The sequence below is a fragment of the Puma concolor genome, chromosome C1 (genome assembly GCF_028749965.1).
Source record: "Puma concolor isolate L17-30 chromosome C1, mPumCon1.1.hap2, whole genome shotgun sequence".
Taxonomy (NCBI): Eukaryota; Metazoa; Chordata; class Mammalia; order Carnivora; family Felidae; genus Puma; species Puma concolor.
This window is the reverse complement of record NC_141674.1, coordinates 159,465,200-159,489,689: the sequence shown is the minus strand read 5'-3', so window position 1 is coordinate 159,489,689 and position 24,490 is coordinate 159,465,200. Positions and strand designations below refer to the sequence as shown.

The window sequence follows — 24,490 nt, the reverse complement described above, 5'->3', positions numbered from 1 at the left end:
TCTGAGAATACTCTATTTTTGAAAACTTCAAAGAAGTTTCAATGAGTACAAATAAGGAGAAAGTCAATAAATGAACTATTTATTTACAAACTATTTAAAACTATTTCCTTACTAAATAAATGTATTCTTGTCAAATCTATATTGAAATTACTTATAAAATAGTGCCCAAAACATTACACAGGGGTTGATATACTTCAGAGTTAGCTATAATTTTTAGGTTTTACAGAAATGGTCACCTAAACATGACAAGTTTAAGAGTCATAATTTATATTAGAGTTGGTTTACATTTGGAGCTTTTTGATAATTCATTTACCAGATTTTAAAATTAAAAAAGCAGTATTTTGATAACTCCATAAGAATAATCTTATTGTTTTAAATAATGCTTTCAAAACATTAAATGGTGCTGCATAAGTTCTTTATTAACCCAACAAGATACAGTCTTTTAATATCTGCAGACTAATAATTTACAAGCATTAGATACAAAATAAACATATTTACAAACCAGATATGTGATGATTACAATTTTAAATATAATTTTTAGAAGAGAGGCAATAAAATCTTAGATAAATGAGTTTTTCCTTAATCATTAAAAAAAACCCTCTTTCTTAAAAGCTTTTTCTGTAAATGTAAAAACTATTCCATGCCTTATAGCAGGCGACTAGTATCTTTAATCTTGAGATATCTTTAAATAGAAATCCAGCTCAACTCAAGATCAACTCATCACTTCCCAAAGTCCCTGTAGGGTGAATCCATCCTTCAATTTCTCTATCGCAAGCCCCAGTTCTTCTGAAAATACAGGTTCACGATCTTGTTGCTTTTTGTGAGATAAGAGGATGAGATGGGAATGAAGAAGGTGGGCAAGGAAGAGGAAAAAAAAACAAAAAATAGGATTCACATAAGTTTTGTGAATACTAAATGTTAGAATACAGAAAGTTTTTTTTTCATATACTATAGGTAAAATGTCCTTACCTTATTGCCATCAGCAAAATAAGCCTATAAGACAAAGAAAATAATATTTCACATACTCAACATGTAATAGGTGAGTGGACTAAGAAATAGGTAATTCATTTATAAAACAACTGTGTAACTACATATATTTCACATTCTGTTTCATTCTGTCTAATGCTCTTGTCATCTATCTTTACTATGCTAGCAGCAGATTTAACTTGCCAATCATTAGTAGTGACTACAAGCTTTAAGCTCCAAAAAATGTGCTTTGTAATTAGTACATAATTAGCATTGTTAACCTGAAAGGAGATAAAAAGAATGACTTAAAAGCTATAAAATTTTATCCCTACTTTTGGTTTAGAAGAAGATGCTGGCAAAACAAAACAAAGCAATCAGTGCTTCAATGTATCAGCTAATGCATACATTTGAGGTAGTAGTAGTTTATAATTAAATATTTTACACGAATTTCACACTTGTTTAAAAATACTTGTTCCCAGAGAGGTATGCTAGTCAGATTTATACACCACCATATATAGAAAGCATTATTATTATTCTGGCTATGAAAGCTAAATAATACAAATTTGCAACAGAAAAGTTCATTGTTCAAATATCCTTTTTAAGGTAATATGCCAATAAATCAAAGGGAAGTCCATCTCATAAAGACTAATTATGAAAAGTATAGATTTTTAAATTAATTTAATTAACTAGCGTGTTCTATTATTCTTAGGTATGAAAAATCTTTTGCAGATCTGAAATCCTCCGAATAATTGTGTTCTCAAACTATTTCCCAGTTTGGTAACTTAAAGGCAATTTCAAAGAACAAGTTCCTAACTTAAAGAAAAAATTGCTTTCCAATTCATATGTAAGATAACTCTCAAAAAGTCTCACGTTCTATGGTGTTTTACATACTTAAGCCATTACTTAATTAAACATGACTCAGATTTTAAAAATCATAAGATTTTCAGTAGCTCGTCTTCATCATGCTCACCACAAAAGCGTCCGTGTGATCATCAGAGTCTATTTCTACATCATCTTGAATCTGTTCAACTGTCAGAGCTTCAAGGGGCTGTGGCTAAAAATCAGCAGATGTTAAAATGCATCAAAGAGGTAATAGTAATTCAACAAATAATTTTAGTAAAATGTGCTGTGAGAATTGTAAATACTTGTAAAAGGATAAAACAGTTGCAAACTACTCAAATCTTAGAAAAATCACTGCATAGTTTATATTCTGTTTATTTACTTGTGTGTGTGTGTGTGTGTGTGTGTGTGTGTGAGACAGAGAGAGAGAGAGAGAGAGAGAGAGAGGAGAGAGAGCAGGGGAGGGGCAAAGAAAGAGGAAGACAGAAAATCCTAAGCAGCTCTGCACTGCCAGCAGCCTTAAGCATGGCTCAAACTCATGTGCTGTGAGATCATGATCTTAGCCGAAATCAAGAGTCAGAGGCTTAACCAACTGAGCCACCCAGGTACATGATAATTTATATTCTATTAAAATTACCTTGAGTAATCAGTTAAACATCAAGGTTTTATTTTTTTATTTTTTTATTTTTTATTTATTTTTTTTTTTCAAAGTTTATTTATTTTTGGGACAGAGAGAGACAGAGCATGAACGGGGGAGGGGCAGAGAGAGAGGGAGACACAGAATCGGAAACAGGCTCCAGGCTCTGAGCCATCAGCCCAGAGCCTGACGCGGGGCTCCAACTCACGGACCGCGAGATCGTGACCTGGTTGAAGTCGGACGCTTAACCGACTGCGCCACCCAGGCGCCCCAACATCAAGGTTTTAAATATGAAGTCAATATCATCAAAAATATTAAAATGGCAAATTTACACATACTTAATATGATACTTAGAGATATCCTTAAAGAAAAAACCTCTCATTGGACTTTATCTGATTTTCTTTCACATGGTTTAAAAAAAAACTAAGTTCGGATAACAGCAAATTTTCAATTTTCCTTAAAACTGAAATGGTCATTAAACAGAATTTGTGAAAAGTAAAAGAACTATGATTTGCACGGACTATTCTAATGGTAAAGCGAAATAAAATATGGTACTGATATTCATTTTTCAAATGTTTTAGTATCTTTGGTGTGTTAGGCACTATGTTAGTACTACCAAGGGTAAAAAGTTCCTGTCCTTACAAAAGGTCTGTAATCTCGTGGGAAGGGAGCAACAGATAAAACACAATTACAAATAATTAAATACTAGGTTGAAACATATGAAATTGCCATTTTTACTAGTCAAAAATGGTCAAAGATTAATATCATATGGTTTAACCAATGAAAAGTAGCTGTAACAAATGCAGTTTATCTATTATAATAAAAATGTGTATAGACAGCACGACTTCTGGCTTGTGAATCCCAGAAATTTTCATGAAGAAAAAAGTGGCATATAAGGTAGGCCTTTTGGGATGAAGACGGCTTCCATAGGTAGGGTTAGGGGAAAGGGTATTTCTGGCAGAGGGGACCAGCATCAACAAAGGTGAGAAACCACAGGATGTGGCTGAAGAATGATGAATAATCCAGTATGGTCAGAATATAAGAGTCCCATGAGACAGAAGAAGCTAGCAGGGCTACTGTATTGAGCAACCTCAAAGGAGCATCATTCACACTACATTTATCAGGTTCTTATAGTTGGGCAATACACAGGCTGTACAACCAGATACTGTGGCTGTGCAGATAAGGTAGGAAATGTAGACTGGTGTCTACTGAAATTCTTTAATACCAGCCCAAAGAATTTAGACTTTATCTATACTCTAGGTAATTGGTGGGAGGGGTGTGTAGGGTAGAAGTGTATTACTTGACAAGAGTGACCTGATTCTTTGAGGACAGCCTGAATGTTTCAAACACATTCACAGTTGTGTAACTGTGTATAAGTGACTTAACCTAGCTAAGCCTCAATCTCCTTAACTGTGAGATAAGGATAATAATACTATACTTCAGAGTACTGTTGGGAGGATTAAATGAAATGATGCATATAAAGTTCTTAGAGCAGTGAATTGGAACAGTAGGTGTTCAATGCAGCCATTCAGCATCTATGAATATTCACTAAGAGCCTATTATGTGTTAGTTCTGATTGCTGGAGATACAGTGGTTAAAGAAAATAGATGAAAATCCCTGACTGCATGGAGATTACTTACAATGAAGACTGATGAGTGGTACCAAAAATAAAAGAAGCAAGCAAGCCAGCAAGCAAGGATAAGGGACAAAAAAATGACGGAGGCTGCTGTTTTAGATGGTAGTCAGGGAAGACCTCCCTGAAGAGGTGGCTTTTGAGTAGGGGCTTAACACAAGATGATAAGAGTGAGTCATTATGGCTGGCTATTATTATGCACTGCGGATCAAAAAAGAAGAAAAGAGAAGAAATGAAAAGCAGAGAATTTGTAGGAGAATTAACATACTGAGTGCCTCTCATATGCCACGCATTTCATGGACATGATCAATAACTTTGTGAGAGAGATTATCTTCATTTTATAATGAGAAAATTGTACTTCAAATTTGCCTAGAATCACAAATAAATGGTGAGATGGGGATTAAAGTCAGGTTTGCCAGGTTCCAAGGAACATGCTTGTTCCACAACATTATTCTGGAAGGAAAAGTCATAACAGTAATTGTGGTGTGATAGGGATAGGAAAAGGGAGGAGGCTGTATGATTGACTGAATGCATGAAATAAGACAATCAGAAAAACAAAAAAGGAAATCTCAGCTTTTGAGCACGGCTGACTTTGACTAATGCTAAAAATAAACAAATAGGTCCATCAGTAGGGTGGTGCTTTTGAGAAAAATGATAGCATTTTAGGTATGCCAAGTTTGAGGTATTCAATCAAGTCCCAGGGTAGCTTAGAGACTTGGAAAATTATTTATTTACTTAAATTACTCAGATAAACTTTTAAATGAGAAATTCAATTTATGTTATTTGGAACACTCATGTATGTGAATATCTTCATAAATATTTGGAGGCTTGGCAAGATGAGAGAACGTGTCGAGGTCGGAACAAAAGATGTGAGAGTCGTGTACAGCAGTGTACGTGGACGGAACTGGAGGACGGCTGACATTGCTGAGCAATGTACGGAGAAGGCCGAGTGAAAGGGAGAATGCCGAAGGAAGGGCAGAGTGGGAGGAAAACAGAAAATGATGGTTAAGGAGATGAAATACATGAACGTATGTATAATGCAGTCAGCAACCCACAGAGAAGTTTCAGCTGGAAGGGAGGGGGCTATATACGGAGTACTATAGGGAGAGAAAAAAACTGCGTGCAAGGAGTGCTACCAGGCAACAAAGGCCTGGCTGAAGTCGGAGGGTGTGGATTTGAACTTAGCTGTCCGGCCCTACTTGATCTTCTCTGCTCACGCACTGTAGTCCAAGAGCAGAAGAGACAGGTAATGTATATGCTTTGTGATATGGCTCAACATGCTGAGTGCCAGCAGGGACACTACTGACAGTGGGTGGCAAGGGCACCAGTAACAGTGTACGGTGAGGGCCTGAGCAAAATAACAGATAGCAAGGACACCTGTGAGAAGACTAGTCAGTGAGGGCACCAGAGACAGAACCTCTGGCAAGGGTCCCACTGACAGAGCAGACAGTGAGGACATCTCCGATGTAGTGGCTGGTGAGGACACCAGTGACAGACCAGATGACAAGGGTCCTAGTTGGAGAGGCTGAAGAATAAAGCCAAAGGAGAGTTCATGTACCTGGAGAGCAGGGTGGGTTTGGGGGCAAAAGCCAGAAATCATACAGAAAGCAAAGAGCAGACATTTGGACAGGATACTCAAAATACTTCCTAACTGGTATGTCAGAGGCACTGATGAATAGGGAACGGACCTGGCCCTATTGATGGAGTAGACTCCTGGAGTTGCTATATGGTGGGGCTCTGTGAGAAAAGCATTGTATCTGTAAGGCCTGTAAGGTTTGCCCAAATGCTAAGGGGAGGTAGAAGTGGAATAAAAACCAAACAGCGTGAGAGACTGAAGTCTTTCCACATCATAGAAGCCTTGCACATGGACGCTTCTCTGAATAAACCTCTCACCTAGAAGGGCAGGAATGACGACGGAGCAGCCAGTGGACAGACAGGTGGATAGCTGCAAATTTGTGATGGCTGAGGGGGTCATGCTCACTGAGCAGTCTGTACATTCATCGTTTTAAACAAAGTTCAAAATTAAATTGTACACATGTATTTATGTCTGAATTTTATAGATGTGTAAAAGCAATTCAGCATACTCTGTATTTTACATACTGAACTAATTACCTTTTCTTCCATCTCATAATCCACTCCAAATATAGGACTGGCAGAATAGACTTTGTGAAGTGAATTGATTTCCTTAACTGATTCTTGTAGTTTTTCCACAGGATCTATTTTAAAGCCAAGAACATATCCTCCACTCTGTACAAAAAAAAAAAAAAAAAGAAAAGAAAAGAAAAGAAAAGAAAAGAAAAGAAAAGAAAAAACAAAAAAGAAAAAACAAGCCTGGGAATGGTAATCACAGTATATGATAAACCATAATTCTAGTCTTTATTTCAGAGCACCATAGGTAAGCTGATTTTTTCATTTAAAATTTTTGTAATGAAAAATTGAAAGCACATACAAAGATAGAAGAAAGAGTACAATAAGCACGTATGTAGCCATCTCTAGTTTTGACAAGTAGCAATGTGTGGCCAACTCTGTTCCATATTTAACCTCCCTCTCCCCCAAATCTCCTCCTCTCACCCCTCAGGATTATTCTGAAGCATAGCCCGATATCACATCATTTCATCTATAAATATCAAAGATGATATTTTAAGATTAAAAAAAAATACACTGTATATTATGATGGCCAAGGGAACTAAGCTTTTCTTGAGCTAGACCTTGAAAAACAATAAACCGTATTAAAAGAAGAAAGGGAATGGCCTAGCTGAGGCTCTCTCCTTGAAGAATTAGGAAAGGAACCTGATCACGACAGATTGTTGTTGAAGAGTGTTAAAAAATTAAGTAGTGGTGGGGGGCGGGGGGTGGTGACTGGCTGGCTCAGTCAGAGGAGCATGTGACTCTTGATCTTGGGGTTGGTTCAAGCCCCAAATGGGGTGTAGGGATTACTTTTAAAAAAAATCTTAAAAAACAATTAAGTAGCATTCTGTGAAAGGTGAGAGCATATACTTTTGGGTTCAAATTCTGTGTTTTACAACAAATTTACTATCTGATGCTGGGAAACATATTTTCCTTAATCTTTTAAGCCTCAGCTTTCTAACCATAAAACAGTTATCTAATTGTATTAAATAAAATAATGTACACATGACATTTGATACAGTTCCTGGAACATAGCAAGCACTCAGTAAATGGAAGCTACTAATCTGCAGGCCAAGGGGAAGGAGTGAGTAGACATTCATATTCAAACTTCGAATTTAGAAGAGCAGTGATTTTACAAGTAAATGTTCTATTTAAATGTATTTCTGCAAAGAACTGGCCTAATGGGACACAGCAATTATAATTAGATACCGTATAATCTCAGGGTGCATGTGTGTGTCTATTTGTATATATCTGTGTTTCCCAAGGACACTCTTGTGAATCAGTCAGACCTGAATCAAAATCTATCCCACCACTTACTAGTTGTGAGACTATGGGCAAGGTTCCTAACTTCTCTAAGCCTCGGATTCCTTGAGTGTAAAATGGGGAAAAAAATAGTAACTGTATCATAGGGTAGAGATTGAGATAATACATGAAAAGTACAGTGACTTAACTCTGTCATTAAGAATGATAATCATGGGGCACCTGGGTGGCTCAGTCAGTTGAGGGTCCAACTCTTGATTTTGGCTCAGGTCATGATCTCACGGTTTGCGAGATGGAGCTCTGTGTTGGGCTCAATGCTGACAGCTCAGAGCCTGCTTGGGGTTCTCTCTCTCCCCCTTTCTCTGCCCCTCCCACACACACTCTCTCTCAAAATAAATAAATAAACATAAAAAAATGATAATCATAATGATGATAATGGTTATGTCTGCCCAACAAAGAAACAAACATAAGCAAGGTTCTTCCTATGTGGACAATTACTGCATGATTTTAAACTTTTCATATAACTTCATGTTATAGCTAATATTCTTCTTGGATGTAAACCGGTTACTATAGAAATAAAACTAAAAATATAGACAGTCATATAGTTTAAAAAATCTATTAAAGAGTAATACAAATAGAAAATATCTTACCTGCTGAGAGCTTTCTATGACAAGAGCTAAACCAAATTTTGAATCTCTAATCTTTATTGAACGCTAGATGTAAAATGAAAAACAAAATGCACGTTTTTACTATCTGATAGTAGTGATTCTTTAACACAAGTTTTTCAACTTCTACACAGTAACCACTTTTCATAATCTAAAGAACAGAATTCTCCCTCTTTCCTGCATTACACTCCCACTGAGATCAAGTAAAATGAAAATGTTCATACTAGAAACAGGCAGCAAACTTGTTAGGTAATCAAAAGAGGAAATCTCTGAAATGTGCACAAAATTATCTGATTCAAATATCCCCACCCACCCCCCACAATCAGGGAGTCCACAACTTTTCTGAGTATTTGAAACCAAAGGCCAGCAACCTTTTAGTACTGGAGAGCCAGCATCTTTTGTGGTTTTTAAGGCTGGGTTAGTTTTTAAAAGTCACATGGATATGACTGTCCTAGTGACAGAGTGTGATGATATCAGATTGCAAGTTGTTTGGACCAGGCTGAATTCATTCCAAAGGCCATTTTTGGTAACTGTATTCTTAAATAACAAAAACTATCGTATTTGAAGAACAAAAAGCACAAGGTTGTTTACTACTCAGTAATTTTTTAGTATAATACAGATTAGGTCAGGCAAGCTAGAACATATATAAACGCATATAAAACAGCCATCAACAATACAAACACCAGTTTATCAAATACCTATGCAGATTCTGTCATATCTTCCCAGCCATGGTTATTAAATTCTTATACATCTTTAGATGGCTAGAAATCATTTTCTTCCTATCAGTTTTTACGATTTTCTGTTTAATGTGTTGGTTTTCTCCACCAGACTGACAACTCTTTGAAGGCAGGAACTGTGTGCTGCTTCATGGTGTTCACGACTATCTCTCTAGCACCTAGCACAGAGTAGGTGCTAAATATTTGTCACATTAACAATCAGATATTTTAAAGTAACTCAGAAATCAAACGATTTGGCAAAAGATAGGCTTGGGAACCATCCTTGTAAACTCAGACGTCTTAAAAAATGACATTTTCCAGATATCACATACATTGTGTCTATTCAATAAATAGTTGTTAATGAAACTGCCTAGTCTTAAGACTTTTTATATCCCACAATAAGGGTGATTACCATAGGCAAATCACACAGGATTTTCATTAACTATTTTTACGTTCCATCTAATTTGCACTAGAGTCCTATACGTAATTTCCTTATGTAAATGAAATTCTTCAGTTTATTGGAATTTACTATCTGTTTCACTGAATCACATACTTAGCAGAAGATATAAAAAGAACCGCCTTTACTCTCAAAACGACTGGTCTCAGATGTAGTTAGTTCTTATTCTGGATTTTAACAGCTTTAATTGAACTTAAGCTAAAATCATTATCACTAAAAACCATCTTGATTCCTTTCACCAAACCTGTAGTATGAATCTAGCTTGTATTAATGCTGTTTCTGTAAACAGTGAAAACAGTTCATTCACAGAATTAAAGACTTCATTCTGCCTTTAAAAGCAGAAAGTGTGAAGAGAGCCAAAACAAAGTATGTGGAGCAGTATGCTTAAGACTTGCAAAGAACCACTATACATCTACCTCATGAAAAGGTTATGGAGAACTTTAGTAGCTAACACTCTCTGACTGGAACCTAAGAAAGACACATCTTAAAAAAAAAAAAAAGAAAGAAAGAAAGACACATCTTAATCTGTATGGTAACTACTAAAAATTTGAAAATCCTGCATATATCTCTTTTAATAGCAAGTTGATAACGCTGGGGTTTCCCTTGAATGTAAGTATTGTTGCGTCTTTTCTATGCTGAAATTGTAAATTCTCAACATTTTAAAAGTCTGCTCTTAGCTACACTGTTGCCACTTAAAAAGAGGGAGATAGAGGGGCACCTGGGCGGCTCAGTTGGTTAAAGCCCTTGACTCTTGGTTTAGGCTCAGGTCATGATCTCACGGTTCGAGCCCCACGTCAGGTTCTGCACTGATAGTGTGGAGCCTGCTTGGGATTCTCTCTCTTTCCCTCTCTCTCTGCCCCTCCTCTGTGCACTCTCTCTTTCTCTCAAAATAAATAAACTTGGGGGGGAAAAAAAGAGGGAGATAGAATTCATCTAATCCTGAAAGTTCCATTAACTACTGAACAGAAACAATCTACATTAAAACAAGGTCACCAAAATGCATGCACTTACAATTTGCAGATATGGTATGCTGACGTTAAAACTGTCATTCATATTTGCATGCCACACAATTCTCACATTGGTAATAAAAAAGGTTCCTAAATTTCCCTGTGAAAGATGAGAGATACATCAATGATCATTTGTTTGAATACTTATTCTTTATTTTCTAAACACCAGAGTAATTCTGATTATCAGTAGGAGAGAATACCAGAATTGAGTATCATGGAGTATTAATGACTTCATTATTCACTGAATCGAAGTACAACCAGATGACTGAAAGCCTGGATTCTGGAGTTAGGCTGTAATCATTATGCCATCAGCACCTACCAGTTGCCTGAGCACGGGCAGATTTGTTCTTGGTGCATTGTATCAAATGTAAAATGGAGATTTGATTAAATAACCCCTATAAAGTCCTTATCACAATGTATAGCACATAGTAAGCATTCTACAAGTGTTACATCTTATTAGGACTGTTGTTCAAAACCTGGAGTAAGTTAAGACAAGGGAACTGTGGTAAGAGAGACAAAACACATGTGATAACCCCCATTAGTCCATAAGAGTTATTTTATAGCCCTTCAATGCTAACTATAAATCAAACTGTTTTCCAATTACATGGCCCTTCAACAAAATTACTTCAGGACGATAGCTAAAAAAATCTTTAATACCTAATAGCATGGCACCAAAATTAGCTGCCTCTTCCATTTATCTATATCATTATCCACCTTTACCTTTACCTTCTCTCCACCATATACTCCCAGAGGAATTTATTTTATACTTTGAGGTTGGGCATAAAACATTAACTCACAAATACAAAATCTAAAAAGCCCTCTTCTGGGATAAGCAGGTTTGAAACATCAGAAAAGGCCACTTATTGGGACACCTGGGTGGCTCATTTGGTCGAATGTCTGACTCTTGGTTTCGGCTCAGGTCGTGATCTCACCACTTCATGGGTTCGAGCTCTGCATCAGGATCTGCTCTGGCATCACAGAGCCTGCTTGGGATTCTCTCTATCCCTCTCCCTCTGCCCCTCCTCCCACACACACTGTCTCTGTCTCTCTCAAAATAAATAAATTAATTTTAAAAAAAGACCACTTATTTCTCAATTATCATTGTTAATAAACATATATATAAGTATATATATTTCCCTCATCCACTCTCATTTTGCAAGAAATTGTTATACAAAAAATTTCAGCCTCCTTACTCCTGGTGCACATCCCATTAAACAATACTAAGTCTGAGTTTAGAAGGAGTAATTATTTATGTCAATCTTTCCTCTCATTTTAGAAGAACAGAACAACTTGCAAAATTCCTAAGGATTTTTTAAAAGAATAGGAGGGCATATTTTATTTTATTTTATTATTTTTCAATAAACATAAGTTAGGTTACAATAACATCCATATTTTCAATAAAATATTTCTGATAATCCTGAACATCTTAATTAATTAATTTAAAATGCCAGGTGTGGTGCTAGATGGTAAGGATCTAACTGAACAGAGTAATTCCACCCCTACTTTATAAAGCCTACAATCTAATGTGAGGGTATAGACAAGCTCTGTATTTTAGAGCAGGAATAATTTGAGGTGGCAATTAAGTACAGACTGCATAGGCAACACAAAAGGAAGGTTTCAGAAAGTGACATCTAAGCTATTACCTAAAGCAGGGGTTTGTAAACTACAGTCTGTGGGACAAATCTGTCTTGCTGCTTCATTTTGTATGGCCTAGAAGCCAAGAATAATTTTTACATTTTTAAATGGCTGGAAAAAAGTCAAAACAATAATTCATGACACATGGATACTGTATGAAATTCAAATTTCAGTGTCCATAATAAAGTTTTATTGAAACACAGCCATGCTCACTTGTTTACAAGTTGCCTATGGCTGGTTTCCTAGTACAATGGCAAGTCTGAGAAGTTATGACAGAAACAGTATGTCCTGCAAAGCCTAAAATATTTACCATCTGGCCCTTCAGAGTAAAAAGTTTGCTGATTCCTGATGAGTAGTTATTCAGATGGAAAGCTGTCTATATACTATAGAACCATTATCAGAGTTTAAAACTAGAAATTAATTGTAATTTAAATTTATGATTCAATGTTTAGCAAAAAGCTTTTCCTTCAAATGCTATAGCTTTAATCCAGCGGTTATCAGTCTAATCTAGGTTATAACACACACAAAGGCTGGAAACTATTCTTAGTAAGAGACAAATTTTTCTCTAGAAATTGGTTTGTTACTTATTCCAACTATTTGTTGCTTGTATGTTTCAACTGGTCTTAACTGCAGGAGCAAATGAGAAGTTACAATAATAGATGTAGGAATCACCAAATGAGTTATATGTTTAATTCCATAAAGACCAAATTAAAAGGCTTCCATGACTGTCCACCCATGGCTCTCCTCCATCAGCATAAGTTATCAAGAATTGGAGGGTAGTACAGCATAGGGGGAAGAAGATAGCTCTCAGACGAACTAGATGTGTGAGGTCATTTAATTTGGGGGGCCTGAGTTTTTAATTTATAAGTGAATGGAGACTGAACTAGATAATCTCCAAGGTCTACTCCAACTGTAAATTCTACATAGAACAAATGCTGCTAAACTAAAAAGAGCACAAAACCATGAAAATATGAAAATCGGAATATTATTTTATATTGAGAGCTAATGCTAACTTATCAGATGTAATGCTTATTTTAAGAGTTAAATGAACATACAAACTCAATGATAAATGGAAAAGTAATTACAAAGCACTGACCCAAAAGGTTCATTAGCTTTTTGCACAATACCTGATCACTGGATAAATTCCATACTCCATTGATTTTATCATATACATGTTCTTGTGGTAATAATCTTAGTTGCTTGTTTTGAATTAATGCACTTCTCAGTTTAAAATCACGATACATTTTAGAAGTTTCATATGCTCTATAAAAAAGAACAAACAAAGACTAAACCACCCTGAAAATGTGGTTTTCCTAAGTTATGTTTACCTACCTACCAAAATATATAGTTGTTAATACTTTATGTACATCACTCAAGTAATTATTATAATAAATTTAAAAATTTGCTTTTCAGTAAGTTTTGGTGATCAGTCTTTTAGTCTTTATCATTTTGGTATAGGATTTATAAATGTTTATTTATTTTAAAAATAAACAGGTTTATTTTTAGATGTCTAATTTTTAAGACAGCACATATCATACAGCACAAATGAAAGGAAACAGATTTTCCCTCTAAGCTGAAAAACAATGCTTACCTATAATAGACATGGAAATTCTTTTCCCTATCAAACAAAATGCTTCCTTCCATTTCTCTGTTTTAGTCAAAGGCACCATTATTCTTTGGACACAAACAGGAGTCCAATTACTTTTCTCATTGCAACCTGAGAACATTATGATCACATCCACCTCCATACAGAAAATTGGAATGAATGTGTACCAACTCCAAAAGGGACCACAGGACAGTGTGTATCTGTGTGCGAGTGTGTGTGTGTTTTATATATATATAAAATCCCTTTGTTTTTTTCTCCATGCTTTCCTATTGATAACTAATAAATAATTTTCTTCTGTATTTCTGTAATATAATTATTCTGTAAATCTGTATTTATTATTAGTTTTGATTAGTTTCATTATACCTATTTGGATCACATTTGATTGTTACTTCTAATTTTACTCCACAAAATTATAGGCTAATTTACTCATTTAATAAAACTAAAGGGTTTTCTTAGCCTGAGTAACTTTAGAAGTTATTGACATAAATCATAATACTCATTATCAAACTTATGGTTTTTACTTTAATTAATCTAACATATAAGTCGTGAAGGAGGAGGGGTGCCTGGGTGGCTCAGTTGGATGAGCATCCAACTTTGGCTCAGGTCACAATCTCACGGTTTGTGAGTGAGTGCCCCACAAACATGCTCAAACTCTGCTGTCAGCGCAGAGTCCATTTTGGATCCTCTGCCCCCTCTCTCTCTGCCCCTCCCCTGCTCACCCTTGCTCTCTCAAAAATAAATAAACATTTAAAAAATTGTGAAAGAGGAGGATTTGAGCATTTGCCTATAAATCTTAATTTCCTTTAGTGCTATAATCATCCATGTTTAACCAGTGGAAAAAATTGAAACTATGCTGTGAGTTATTTGTGGGGGAACTCTTATTTTTTAATATTGAAGAAAGCAGTTTCTATGCTTCCTTCAAACTCCTTTTCGTATTACATCTCTAAGTAAAGTGAAATAAAGAGCTAAGGTTTAGGTATATGTCCAACAGAACTGGGAATTAGGCATATATGTCCAACAGAATTTGAAAAATATTTAAAATAGCTAAAAAGTAGAAAAGACCCAAATGTCTATGATTTGTGAGTAAACAAAATATATCCGTACAATGTAATACTATTTAGTTACAAGGAGTGAAGTCCTGATACATGCTAGAATATGGATGAATGCTGAAAACATTATATAAGTTAAATATGTCAGATATAAAAGGGCACAATATTGTAAGTCCGTTTATATTAAATGTCTCAAATAGGCAAATCCATAGAGACAGAAGTAAAACAGTGGTTTTTACAGTGGTAAAACAGGGGCTATGAGAAGAAAGGAATGGGGAGTGACATACGGACTACAGTGCTATAAGGGTTTCTTTCTAGGGTAATAGAAATATTCTGAACTGGGTAATGATGGTGGTTGTACAATCTTGTGAAATACTAAAACTATCAAACTGTAAACTTTAAAATGGTAGATTTTATGCTATATGAATTATATCTCAAAAAATCTAAATTATGTAAAAATCTAATCATTATGTAGATTAAAAAATTGAGGAGCCTGGGTGGCTCAGTTGGTTGAATGTCCAACTTCAGCTCAGGTCGTGATCTCATGGTTCATGGGTTCGAGGCCCATATCGGGCTTGCTGCTATCAGAGTGGAGCCTGCTTTGGATTCTCTGTCTCCCTTTTTCTCTGCCCCTCCTCCCTCCTCAAAAATAAATAAACGTTAGGGGCGCTTGGGTGGCTCAGTCAGTTAAGCGGCTGACTTCAGCTCAGGTCATGATCTTGCGGTCCGTGAGTTCGAGCCCCGCGTCAGGCTCTGTGCTGACAGCTCAGAGCTTGGAGCCTGTTTCAAATTCTATGTCTCCCTCTCTCTGACCCTCCCCCATTCATGCTCTGTCTCTCTCTCTCAAAAATAAATAAACGTTAAAAATTTTTTTAAAAAAATAAATAAATAAATGTTAAAAAAATATTAAAACAAATCATCAACAAAATGCAAAATCAAATAATATACTAGGAAATTAAGAAATAAATTTGCAATATACGTAACAGATGAGAGCATAATTAAGAAATTTATAATAGAAAACTAAATAGCCAAAAAAATTTCAACATCACTAGTAATAAGGAAATGCAAATTAAAACAATAGTATATATATTTCTGTGTGTGTGTATAAATATGTGTATATGTATATTTTGCCTGTCATCTTAGCCAAGATTTAAAAAAATCATAGCACTTAGGTCTGGTTAAAAATAAGGAGCTACAGTGCTTGCTTTGGCAGCACATACACTAAAACTGGAACGATACAGAGAAGATGAACATGGCCCCTGTGCAAGGATGACATGCAAATTTGTGAAGCGTTCCAGATTTTCTGCAGCTTCTTAGCAAACTGCCACTCTTTGCGGATTAACTTGGAGGAAATGATATCAGTCAAAGCACAACATGTGGCGCTGAATAATGAACTTGTGATAATTTACTAGAAAAATATTCCAGTAAAGCAATCTATGACATGAGAACGAAGTTGAGTGACACCTGAAAATCTATGTGCACATATGTTGTTTCTACATAGCTCAGAAATGAGAAAGTGTAAACTTGCATTTCTTTATAGAATTAAAAAAAAGAAAGAAAAAAAAAAAGAAGGGTGCCTGGGTGGCTAAGTCAGTTAGGCGTCCAACTTTGGCTCAGGTCATGATCTCACGGTTCGTGGGTTCTAGCCTCGCATTGGGCTCTGTGCCGACAGCTTGGAGCCTGGAGCCTGCTTTGGATCCTGTGTCTCCCTCTCTCTCTGCTCCTCCCCTGCTCGTGCTCTGTCTCTCTGTCTCTCTCTCTCAAAAATAAATAAACATAAAAAAAATATTTTTTTAAAAAGAGTTAACATAGTGAAAAGAATTTAGCAAATAATAAAACCAAAACAACCACACACACACAAGAAAAACAACAATAAAACTCTTTAGGGAAAACACCCAGAATGCCTTCTACTGCTAGAAAAACAATCTTTTTAATTCATTAACTGAATTATCCAACTTGGTTATCTAAATTGAATGAACTCTCTATTTCACTGTCACTTCCTTGGTAGCTAATTTAATAGGATCTTCAGTAGAATTTCTTTTTTTAATATTTTATTTATTTTTGAGAGAGAGAGAGAGAGAGAGAGAGAGAGAGAAAGCAAGCAGGGAAGGGCAGAGACAGAGAGAGACGAGGACTCTAAAGCAGGCTCCAGGCTCTGAGCTGTCAGCACAGAGCCTGATGCAGGGCTTGAACCCATGAGCTGGAAGATCATGACCTGAGCTGAAGTTGGATGCTTAACTGACTGAGCCGCCCCTTCAGTAGAATTTTTTTTTTTTTTGAATTTTCAGTAGTCTTATGTATTTTATAAATACTTAAAAGTGTTTATTAAATTATAACGCAGTATGTTCTTCTATATATCCTCAGGATACTGTAATTTCTTGAGCTTGCAGGAAGATAAACTTTATCCTCTAAACCTCTATATCATAGAATTGCCTTAAAATTATTCAATAATCCATAAAGTATTACCATACCTGTGTACTGCAATCACAGAAGTAAAAAGTCTAGGACTTCCAGGAACCAGATTTGTAAATATAAACTCAAAACGAGTACTGTTACATTTTGTTAGTATATAAAGAGCTTCACTTTGGCCTCGTAATTTCTGTAAGAACAAATTTATTTAAAAGTTCAGACTTTAGGAGCAACTCTCATTTACAGTGAAAACAAAGTCCAACCTCAAAATAGTTAATGTTTTTTCAGTACATACATTTCAATAAGATTGTTCAGACTTACAGAGTTAGCAGTCCTTGTTGTAATGTTCAATATGCAGTTGTAACCGATAGCTAAAATTCAAGCAAAGAATTTCAAGAACATGATACAATCAACCGAGAGAAAAAAAAATTAAATATATATAAAATACTTTAAATCATTTCTACAAATTTAAGTTAAATAATTAAAAGAACTAGAATATCAATTCTGCCTCTTTGCACAAACAACGTTCACAGCATGGGAGAAAGGAAGTTTGCCTCTCTAAAACCTATATTGTATTATTCACTGAACAGCTTAGTACCACTACCTCAAGAGAAAAAGTCTCGCTGGATAATCTAAAATAGTTTTAAAAAATAAGTAAAACGAAATTTAACACAATGGAAGGTTGCACTTTTATTAGAATTTAGAATTTAGATCCCTCTTTTTTGGGATTAAACAGGTCATAGCAAGTTGTCAAAGGTAAGTAAAGAACAAAAACAAAAGCGAAACCATTCAGTGTAAAAGCACTAATCTCATGTCCAAGAGACAAAATGGACAGACTGAAAAACATTTCTTTTGCATAATTATACAGTCTATACAGGGCTGCTCAAGTTTTTATCAATTTAAGTTTTCCACATATTTCATGGTACAGCTTTTTTGGTATCAAAAGCCACTGTGCAAGTTCACTTGACAAAGTATTTTTATTCTTTAATGTCATCTAACAAAAATACTCACAAAGATTGACTCTGGGTAATGCCAAAGAGTGCCAGATAATTCTTAAATTTGTTACTAAGAGTCTCCCTAAAAGCAAGCAAACAAACAAACAAAAATAGGTTACCTTATATAAGGACCCATTTTTGCAGCACAGAAAGAGGTAGACGTAGAACTTCTGGCTCAGTATCAGCAGTAATCCTCACAGATATTTTCATACATTTAGCAACTGAATGTGTTTATTGTTCGTATCTATCCTATATAAAGTATACAGTGCATGATTTGGAATCCCAGAGAAACAAAATCTGACAGTTACAGAGGGGATACAGGTATCCAATGCCAACAGCTTGGTTTAACTCAGATTAAAAGAGAGAATTGGGTCTTGGTGGAAGTTGCTCTGGGAGGTCCCAGCAGGTCAAAAATGTACAAGTGAGAATGAGTATGGGATGGCATAATTACAAACTCATTCAGTGAAATCACCCTTCTCAAAGGACTTTCATATATACACTAATCCCTGCCACAGGAGTACTCTCTTAACAGTTCTCATTTATATAAGCCACACTTATATACCCATTTTTTTTTTTTTTTTTTTTTTGCTATAAACAAAATTTCTTTTGCTCATATGAAGTTATGGCCAGGCTAAAGTCTGCTTAAGGCTTTATGCTTTTCATTCCTAGCTTCAGACTGACATTCTTATACTGAAATATAGAGTTAGATAACTTCCTTTCTCAAAGTGTGTCTTATGAAATAGTCATCTCTATAAATGCTCTGAGGAAAAAAAGTCAAGTAAATCTGAGCATGGTAAACTATGTGTCTTACAGATTTAGAATGCAATTAGCATATTAGGATAGTTTTGAGATATCCTGAATAAAACTCCCTTAACTTTGTTTAACCCCAATATTTCTTCAACAAATTATAACCACAGAATTCTCTTGATGAGTAATCTATAGCCAGGTCATACTCTTTCCTCTTTGAAAACCCCTTCCCAAACACCAAAATATAACTGTCCCTGTTCTTCCTAATCTCCCAAACATTGAAATATGGCTGTTTCATTCTCATACAGCTTCAGTGTGCAAAGCTAATCTGATAATTTCACGTCAGGCTACTTACAGTTGAAATGGATTAAATAAATGTGCTAATCTTTTGGGGTATTTATAGTTTAGTGTGTTTTTTTTTTTTAACGTTTATTTATTTTTGAGAGAGAGACAGAGCACAAGCAGGGGAGGGGCAGAGAGAGAGGGAGACACAGAATCCAAAGCAGGCTCCAGGGCCTGAGCTCTCAGCACAGAGCCCAATGCAGGGCTTGAACTCACAAGCTGTGAGATCATGACCTGAGCTGAAATCAGACACCTAACCGACTGAGCCACCCAGGCACCCGGGGGTATTTATAGTTTTAACATGAGTCTCCTGAACTTTGTAATGCCTTAATTTGGTCATTTTCAAACTGCTGGGAAGGAATGGATGGAGATGGCTAGAAGACAGGAATGCCCTTCTCTTTTTCTACCTTCTCATTAACCAGCAGCTCTGCACACTCCTGTAAAATGCCATTTTCTGGGGAATTGTTTCTGAGATGTGTACAAATACAGTTATTTTTATTAATAGGAAGATTTCAGGCACTATGATGGAGACTTCTGGCAGGGTGGTGTTTTGCCCTCTCTACTCTGAAGTGCTAGTATATGATTCTATACTTAATGAGCACTCAATGAATTCAAAAATGGTCTATTACCCATAGTCTTTGTTTGGACTGGTAGATGGACTGTCACATAAGAGTTCCTGCCAGTCTGTATGAGAACAACTAAACCTTCTCAGGGCTTCCTTAAGTTAATTCAGGTTTGTCAGGATCTAGCCATCTAGAGATTATTATTCCACCCTCAAAGGCACAAACTAAGACTTCTTATTTGCTGCGAAATCTTCATACCTCACTCTCACTTGGGCCTGGCTGACACTAGGAAGCATTTCATAAATGTGATCTAAGCAGTCTTTCAAGGATGGGCCCTTGCCACTGACAGGATGTGCCTATAGGCTGCTGGTTATGACAGGTTCCCTTCACAGGGAAGAAAGGCCCACAATTAAACCTGCTGTTCACATACCACTCCAGAGCAGACCAGAAGAAAGACCCAAAGAGCAAGTGGCCACTTGAAAGGCTGCAGTGTTGGGGAGCCTGGGTGGCTCAGTCGGTTAAGCGTCCGATTTCGACTCAGGTCATGATCTCATGAGTTCGAGCCCTGTGTCGGGCTCTGTACTGACAGCTCAGAGCCTGGAGTCTGCTTCGGATTCTGTGTCTCCCTCTCCCTGCCCCTCCCCTGCTCATGATCTCTCTCTCTCGGTCTCTCAAAAATAAACATTAAAAATTAAAAAAAAAAAAAAAAAGGCTGCAGTGAGCATGTTCTGCCAATAAGGGTTACTGTTCAGTCTCTAGGATTTACTGCTCCTCCTTATCTGTTCTGCTAAGGGTTACTGTTCCTTCTCTAGGATTTACTGATCCTTCTTACCTGAATGAGGTCTGCTCATCCCCCCCCCCCCACTTACTCTTCTCTTGAATAAGAGGTTTATGACCCATCTTCTTAAACCTCCTTTCCCCTAAAAAGCCTTTTCAGATATACTAAGCTGCCTACTCATCCCCTATTTTTTTTCTTAAACAACAGTAGTGACACTTATAAGACCTGGTCACTGGACTTGGCTCCATTACGGCTATATGAAGCCTGGGACTTTTCAAAGTTCAAGCCTTTGGGATTTGATTTGGGGTGGGAAGGACTCTAGAGTCCAACTCTGGCTACTCCTCAGACATCTCACATGATTCTTCAGTGCTTAACCTACAAATAAACTTCACAATACAGCCCTAAATTTGTACTCCATATGTTCATCTCCAGGTGTCAGTCTTGGGATATTGTGAGTTACTCTTGGAGTTCTTAAAAGGAAGCATGGCTCCAGATAGCAAAGCTATGACATACTTATTCTTTTTGTGGGGAGGCAGATTCAAAAGTCAGAACTATCCCATGCTCCTTACAGACAGGAATCCTGGAGTTTTAATAGTTATGTTGGAGAAAGCTGATTTCAAAACTGGGATTTATTGAAGGACCAAAGTTCTGAGGAAGAACCTGTATTCCCCGGGCTGCAGGTTTCATACCTATTCTTTCTTCTCTTTAAGTGTGACAAAAGTCTTATGTAGATTTAACTCTTTCACTTTCACAATTATATCTACACATAATGCTGTCTCACATCTTATTCTCCAGCTGATATGACTTATCATTTGTAAATCAAACCAGAAATATAAAAAAAATTAGGAAATATACTCACCTCTATCCCCATTATTTCCTTTGGTGTCTTCAATTGAATCTAAACAATCAATAAGGGCTTCTCCAGGTCTTGTTTTCATTTGTCTGAGATAAATATCAAGGCTTTAATTTTATAGCTACAACTATACCCACTTACAATCTAGTTAGAGACAGAAGAGACATATGCAGATAAAACAGCCAACAGTATAAATGATACAGTACCAGATACTCGTGCATTTGAAAATAAGGTCTTAAGAACTTCTAGAACCTGGAGACTAGTGGGGCCTGGAGTGACCAGGGACATGCAAAGAAGTCAGAACTAGAATGAGAGGTAGGATTTGGAGAAATAAGAGAGGGAGAGAGTCCATGATTAAAGACCAGAAATAAAAAAATGATGAGGGAATGTGGGAAGATCGATCTGGCTGGAGAAGATCTATGTTAAGAGGTAGTGAAAAATGCATGCCACTACTTTTGAATGCTAGTCGGATAGATATGAGCCTTGTCCTGTGGATGATGGAAAACCTTCAGAGGTTTCTGAGTAGAGGAAAGGAGGTCAGGCAGTTATGGAAGGAACAAGCTAAAGCAAAGCATCGTTAGGACTTGGTAAACAATTAGATACAGGGAATAAAAGGAAATAGGGTGAAGTTTGCTAACTAATAGAATGCATCTAGAGTGTTCAAAAACAAAAACCTAGCAGAGTATGTGGTACAGCCTAACACATTCTCCATAGCGCTGGCTTAATTACCTATTGAAAATGCAAACATGATCATATATCTTCCCTGCTATCTTCCACATCATCCTACTGCCTAGAAAATGAAGTCCCAAATCCTCAGCTAAACATTTTATAGTCTGGCTACTCTACCTTTCTGATTGTTCCTCCGTCCTCTACCTGCCAATTCTGCCTTCTAGCCAATGACGTTTGTACTTCCAAGACTCTGCTCCTAATGTTTTATTCTTTTTTTTTTCCCTGGAATACTCTCTTTCTGTCTACCTGATAAGATCCTGCCCAACCTTCAGGGCTGAACTCAAATATTATTTCTTCTTTAACGTCTTCCCTAAGCAGAATGAATTATTCTGTATTCAGGATGGCACTTACCACGTTAAAAAAAAAAAAAAAAAGTTGTCTATGTGTATCTCCTGCACCAAAATGGGGGTGTGGGTATCATTATCCTTAGCTATCAGCACAGTAAGTAGCACATAGTAAGTATTTGATAAATATTTAATAAAGTGGAAATGTTCATGAAATCGACCTTTGTTTGGATTAAGAACCCTCCAAGAATAATATAAAGTCATAGGATGTGAGCAATATGTAACTGTCGTTTATAATTTTATAAATTCCCTTCCCTCACAAGTTCTTAAAGGATCTAAGACCATGTTAGAATTAGAAGTTAATATTTCATTGGCTATCCAAGGTTTTGTTCATGATAAGGAATCATAAGAAGTGGCTAAGAAGCTTCATTCATATCATTAACCCAAGAACCTTAGCTTTACTGTTTTCCAACAGTTAATATCCCAATGGGCATTTTCCCCGGGGACTTTGGGTAGGCAGATACTATTTTCTCTTTAAGGCATGGAATTTAAAAAAACCCAAGGTTTCTGTTGAGAGGTTCCAAAAGGTAGCTCCTTCTTCCTATTGGTGATTTAAATGAACAATAAGATGGAAACTTATCATGGAAATAAAGTTTGCGTGGTTAGGAATTTTGGAAAATGCTTATTCCCCCCTCCCTTGTTTTACAGACGAAGAGGCTCAAGCTCAGAACGGTGAAGTCTAAGGGCCCACAATGTGTGTCGATATTCCAGGCTTAGTTTTAGAACCCTGGGCTCCTGAGTCCCTGCCGAACGTTCTTCCACCACACGAAACTGGCACCCCAAGCTCACTTGGGTATACCGGACGCCCAAGCCCTGGATGGTCCTGGACGTATTTGGGCTCAGCTTTCTGATAGGTGCCCGGGGTCAGGACGCGGCCACGGACCGCACTGGATTGAACCACTGTAATTCACATGCATTCCCGCAGTGGCCGAGCCAACCCGGGGTCTCCCGGGGAGCGGACCACAGGCGCAAACCTCCTCCCGCTCTCGCGAGGCCCGTGAGCTGTTGGGGCGCAGGCTCCTCCTGAAACCTCGCTGCGGCGCCCTCTACAGGCCCCGGGAGCGACTCACTGCGAGGAGACGTCGAAGCGGACATCCCGGTCCTCCCAAAGCGCGTCCAGCACCGACATGGTGACCGAGGCCCAACGCTGGCACTCTCGGCAGCAGCGGAGGCCGAGTGGCGTCTCACTGGTTCCAAGGCAACGGGTCGCCTGTGTCACGACGTCTACGGCGGGCGCCGAGAGTCAAGCTTCCTGAGGTAGGGTGCGCGCTTTCCCGGGCCTGTCGCGTCACTAAGCGGATTTGTGGCTCCAGGCGAGATGGGGGAGGTTCAAAGAAACCAAGCTGGCTCCGGCCCAGGAGTGTGTGCTTGACCTCTGACTGACTTTCCTACCCTCCAAACACACATCCTTAAGCCATTCCACCGCCTTCCCCCATTTTGCTACAGTCAAGAAATTTAGACTTAAAACTCTTAATTCTTTACCTGGCCCCGCCGGATCAGGTCCCGCCCACCTGTCCGATCTTTTGCTACCCTCTCCTAATGCCTACCTTCCAGGGAGGCAGGGCTCCCTTTCCCTGCCTGGAACTCTCTTTCCCCAGATTTCTGCATGGTCTGCCCCCTGTCACTTAAGTCTCAGCTCAAACGTCAACTGAGGCGGTCCCTGATCTGTCACTGTACACTGAGCACCCAGAGGACAAGACCTGATCTATCTAGTTCACTTTGAACAGTGCCTGGCACAGAGTAGGCACTCAATAAAAACTTTTGGAATGATTCAAACGCCTTCCTTTCCTCAACTTATGACAATTCTTTAATTCAGTAGTTTTCAAAGCGTGATCTGGAGATCCCCAGAGTTCCTTAAGATCCTTTCAGGGCACCCACAAGGTCAAAGTATATGCAGGATAACAGGAAGACCTTATTTGCCATTGTAACTCTTATTTATTCGTTGAATGTACAGTGGTGTTTTCCAGAGGTATGGGAATCTAGCTGTCTTCTATGAAGCCAAACATTACAAAAAAAATTTGCAAACTTGCAAATTTGCAAAAATATAAAACAATGCTACTCTTCTCATATTTTTGGATAATATAATTATTTTTTAAAATGTTATGTACGTTGACATACAATGAGCTTATTAC

General features: G+C 37.3%; 1 protein-coding gene and 1 non-coding gene across 6 annotated transcripts; one reads left to right on the top strand and one right to left on the bottom strand.

Annotated features, from left to right (window-relative positions):
• Positions 1-398: 398 nt before the first annotated feature.
• BBS5 (Bardet-Biedl syndrome 5) lies at positions 399-23,602 on the bottom strand. 5 transcript variants are annotated; one of them, XM_025912209.2, is made up of 12 exons: positions 23,429-23,597; positions 21,292-21,374; positions 18,019-18,084; positions 17,329-17,378; positions 17,070-17,197; positions 13,071-13,206; positions 10,313-10,408; positions 8,114-8,176; positions 6,189-6,323; positions 1,937-2,020; positions 970-993; positions 399-814 (listed from the first exon to the last, which is right to left on the bottom strand). In XM_025912209.2, exons 1-12 carry the CDS (start codon positions 23,485-23,487, stop codon positions 713-715), a joined length of 1,026 nt encoding a protein of 341 aa, XP_025767994.1. In that variant the 5' UTR covers positions 23,488-23,597; the 3' UTR covers positions 399-712. The 5 variants fall into 5 exon arrangements, with proteins under 5 accessions (XP_025767994.1, XP_086574964.1, XP_086574967.1 ...); XM_086718838.1 differs by having other exon boundaries at positions 23,333-23,470; XM_086718841.1 differs by lacking the exon at positions 6,189-6,323 and having other exon boundaries at positions 23,429-23,602.
• Positions 15,796-15,902, top strand: LOC112849027 (U6 spliceosomal RNA). The gene has a single exon (XR_003222478.1). It is a non-coding gene; the product is annotated as a U6 spliceosomal RNA (small nuclear RNA).
• Positions 23,603-24,490: the final 888 nt, after the last annotated feature.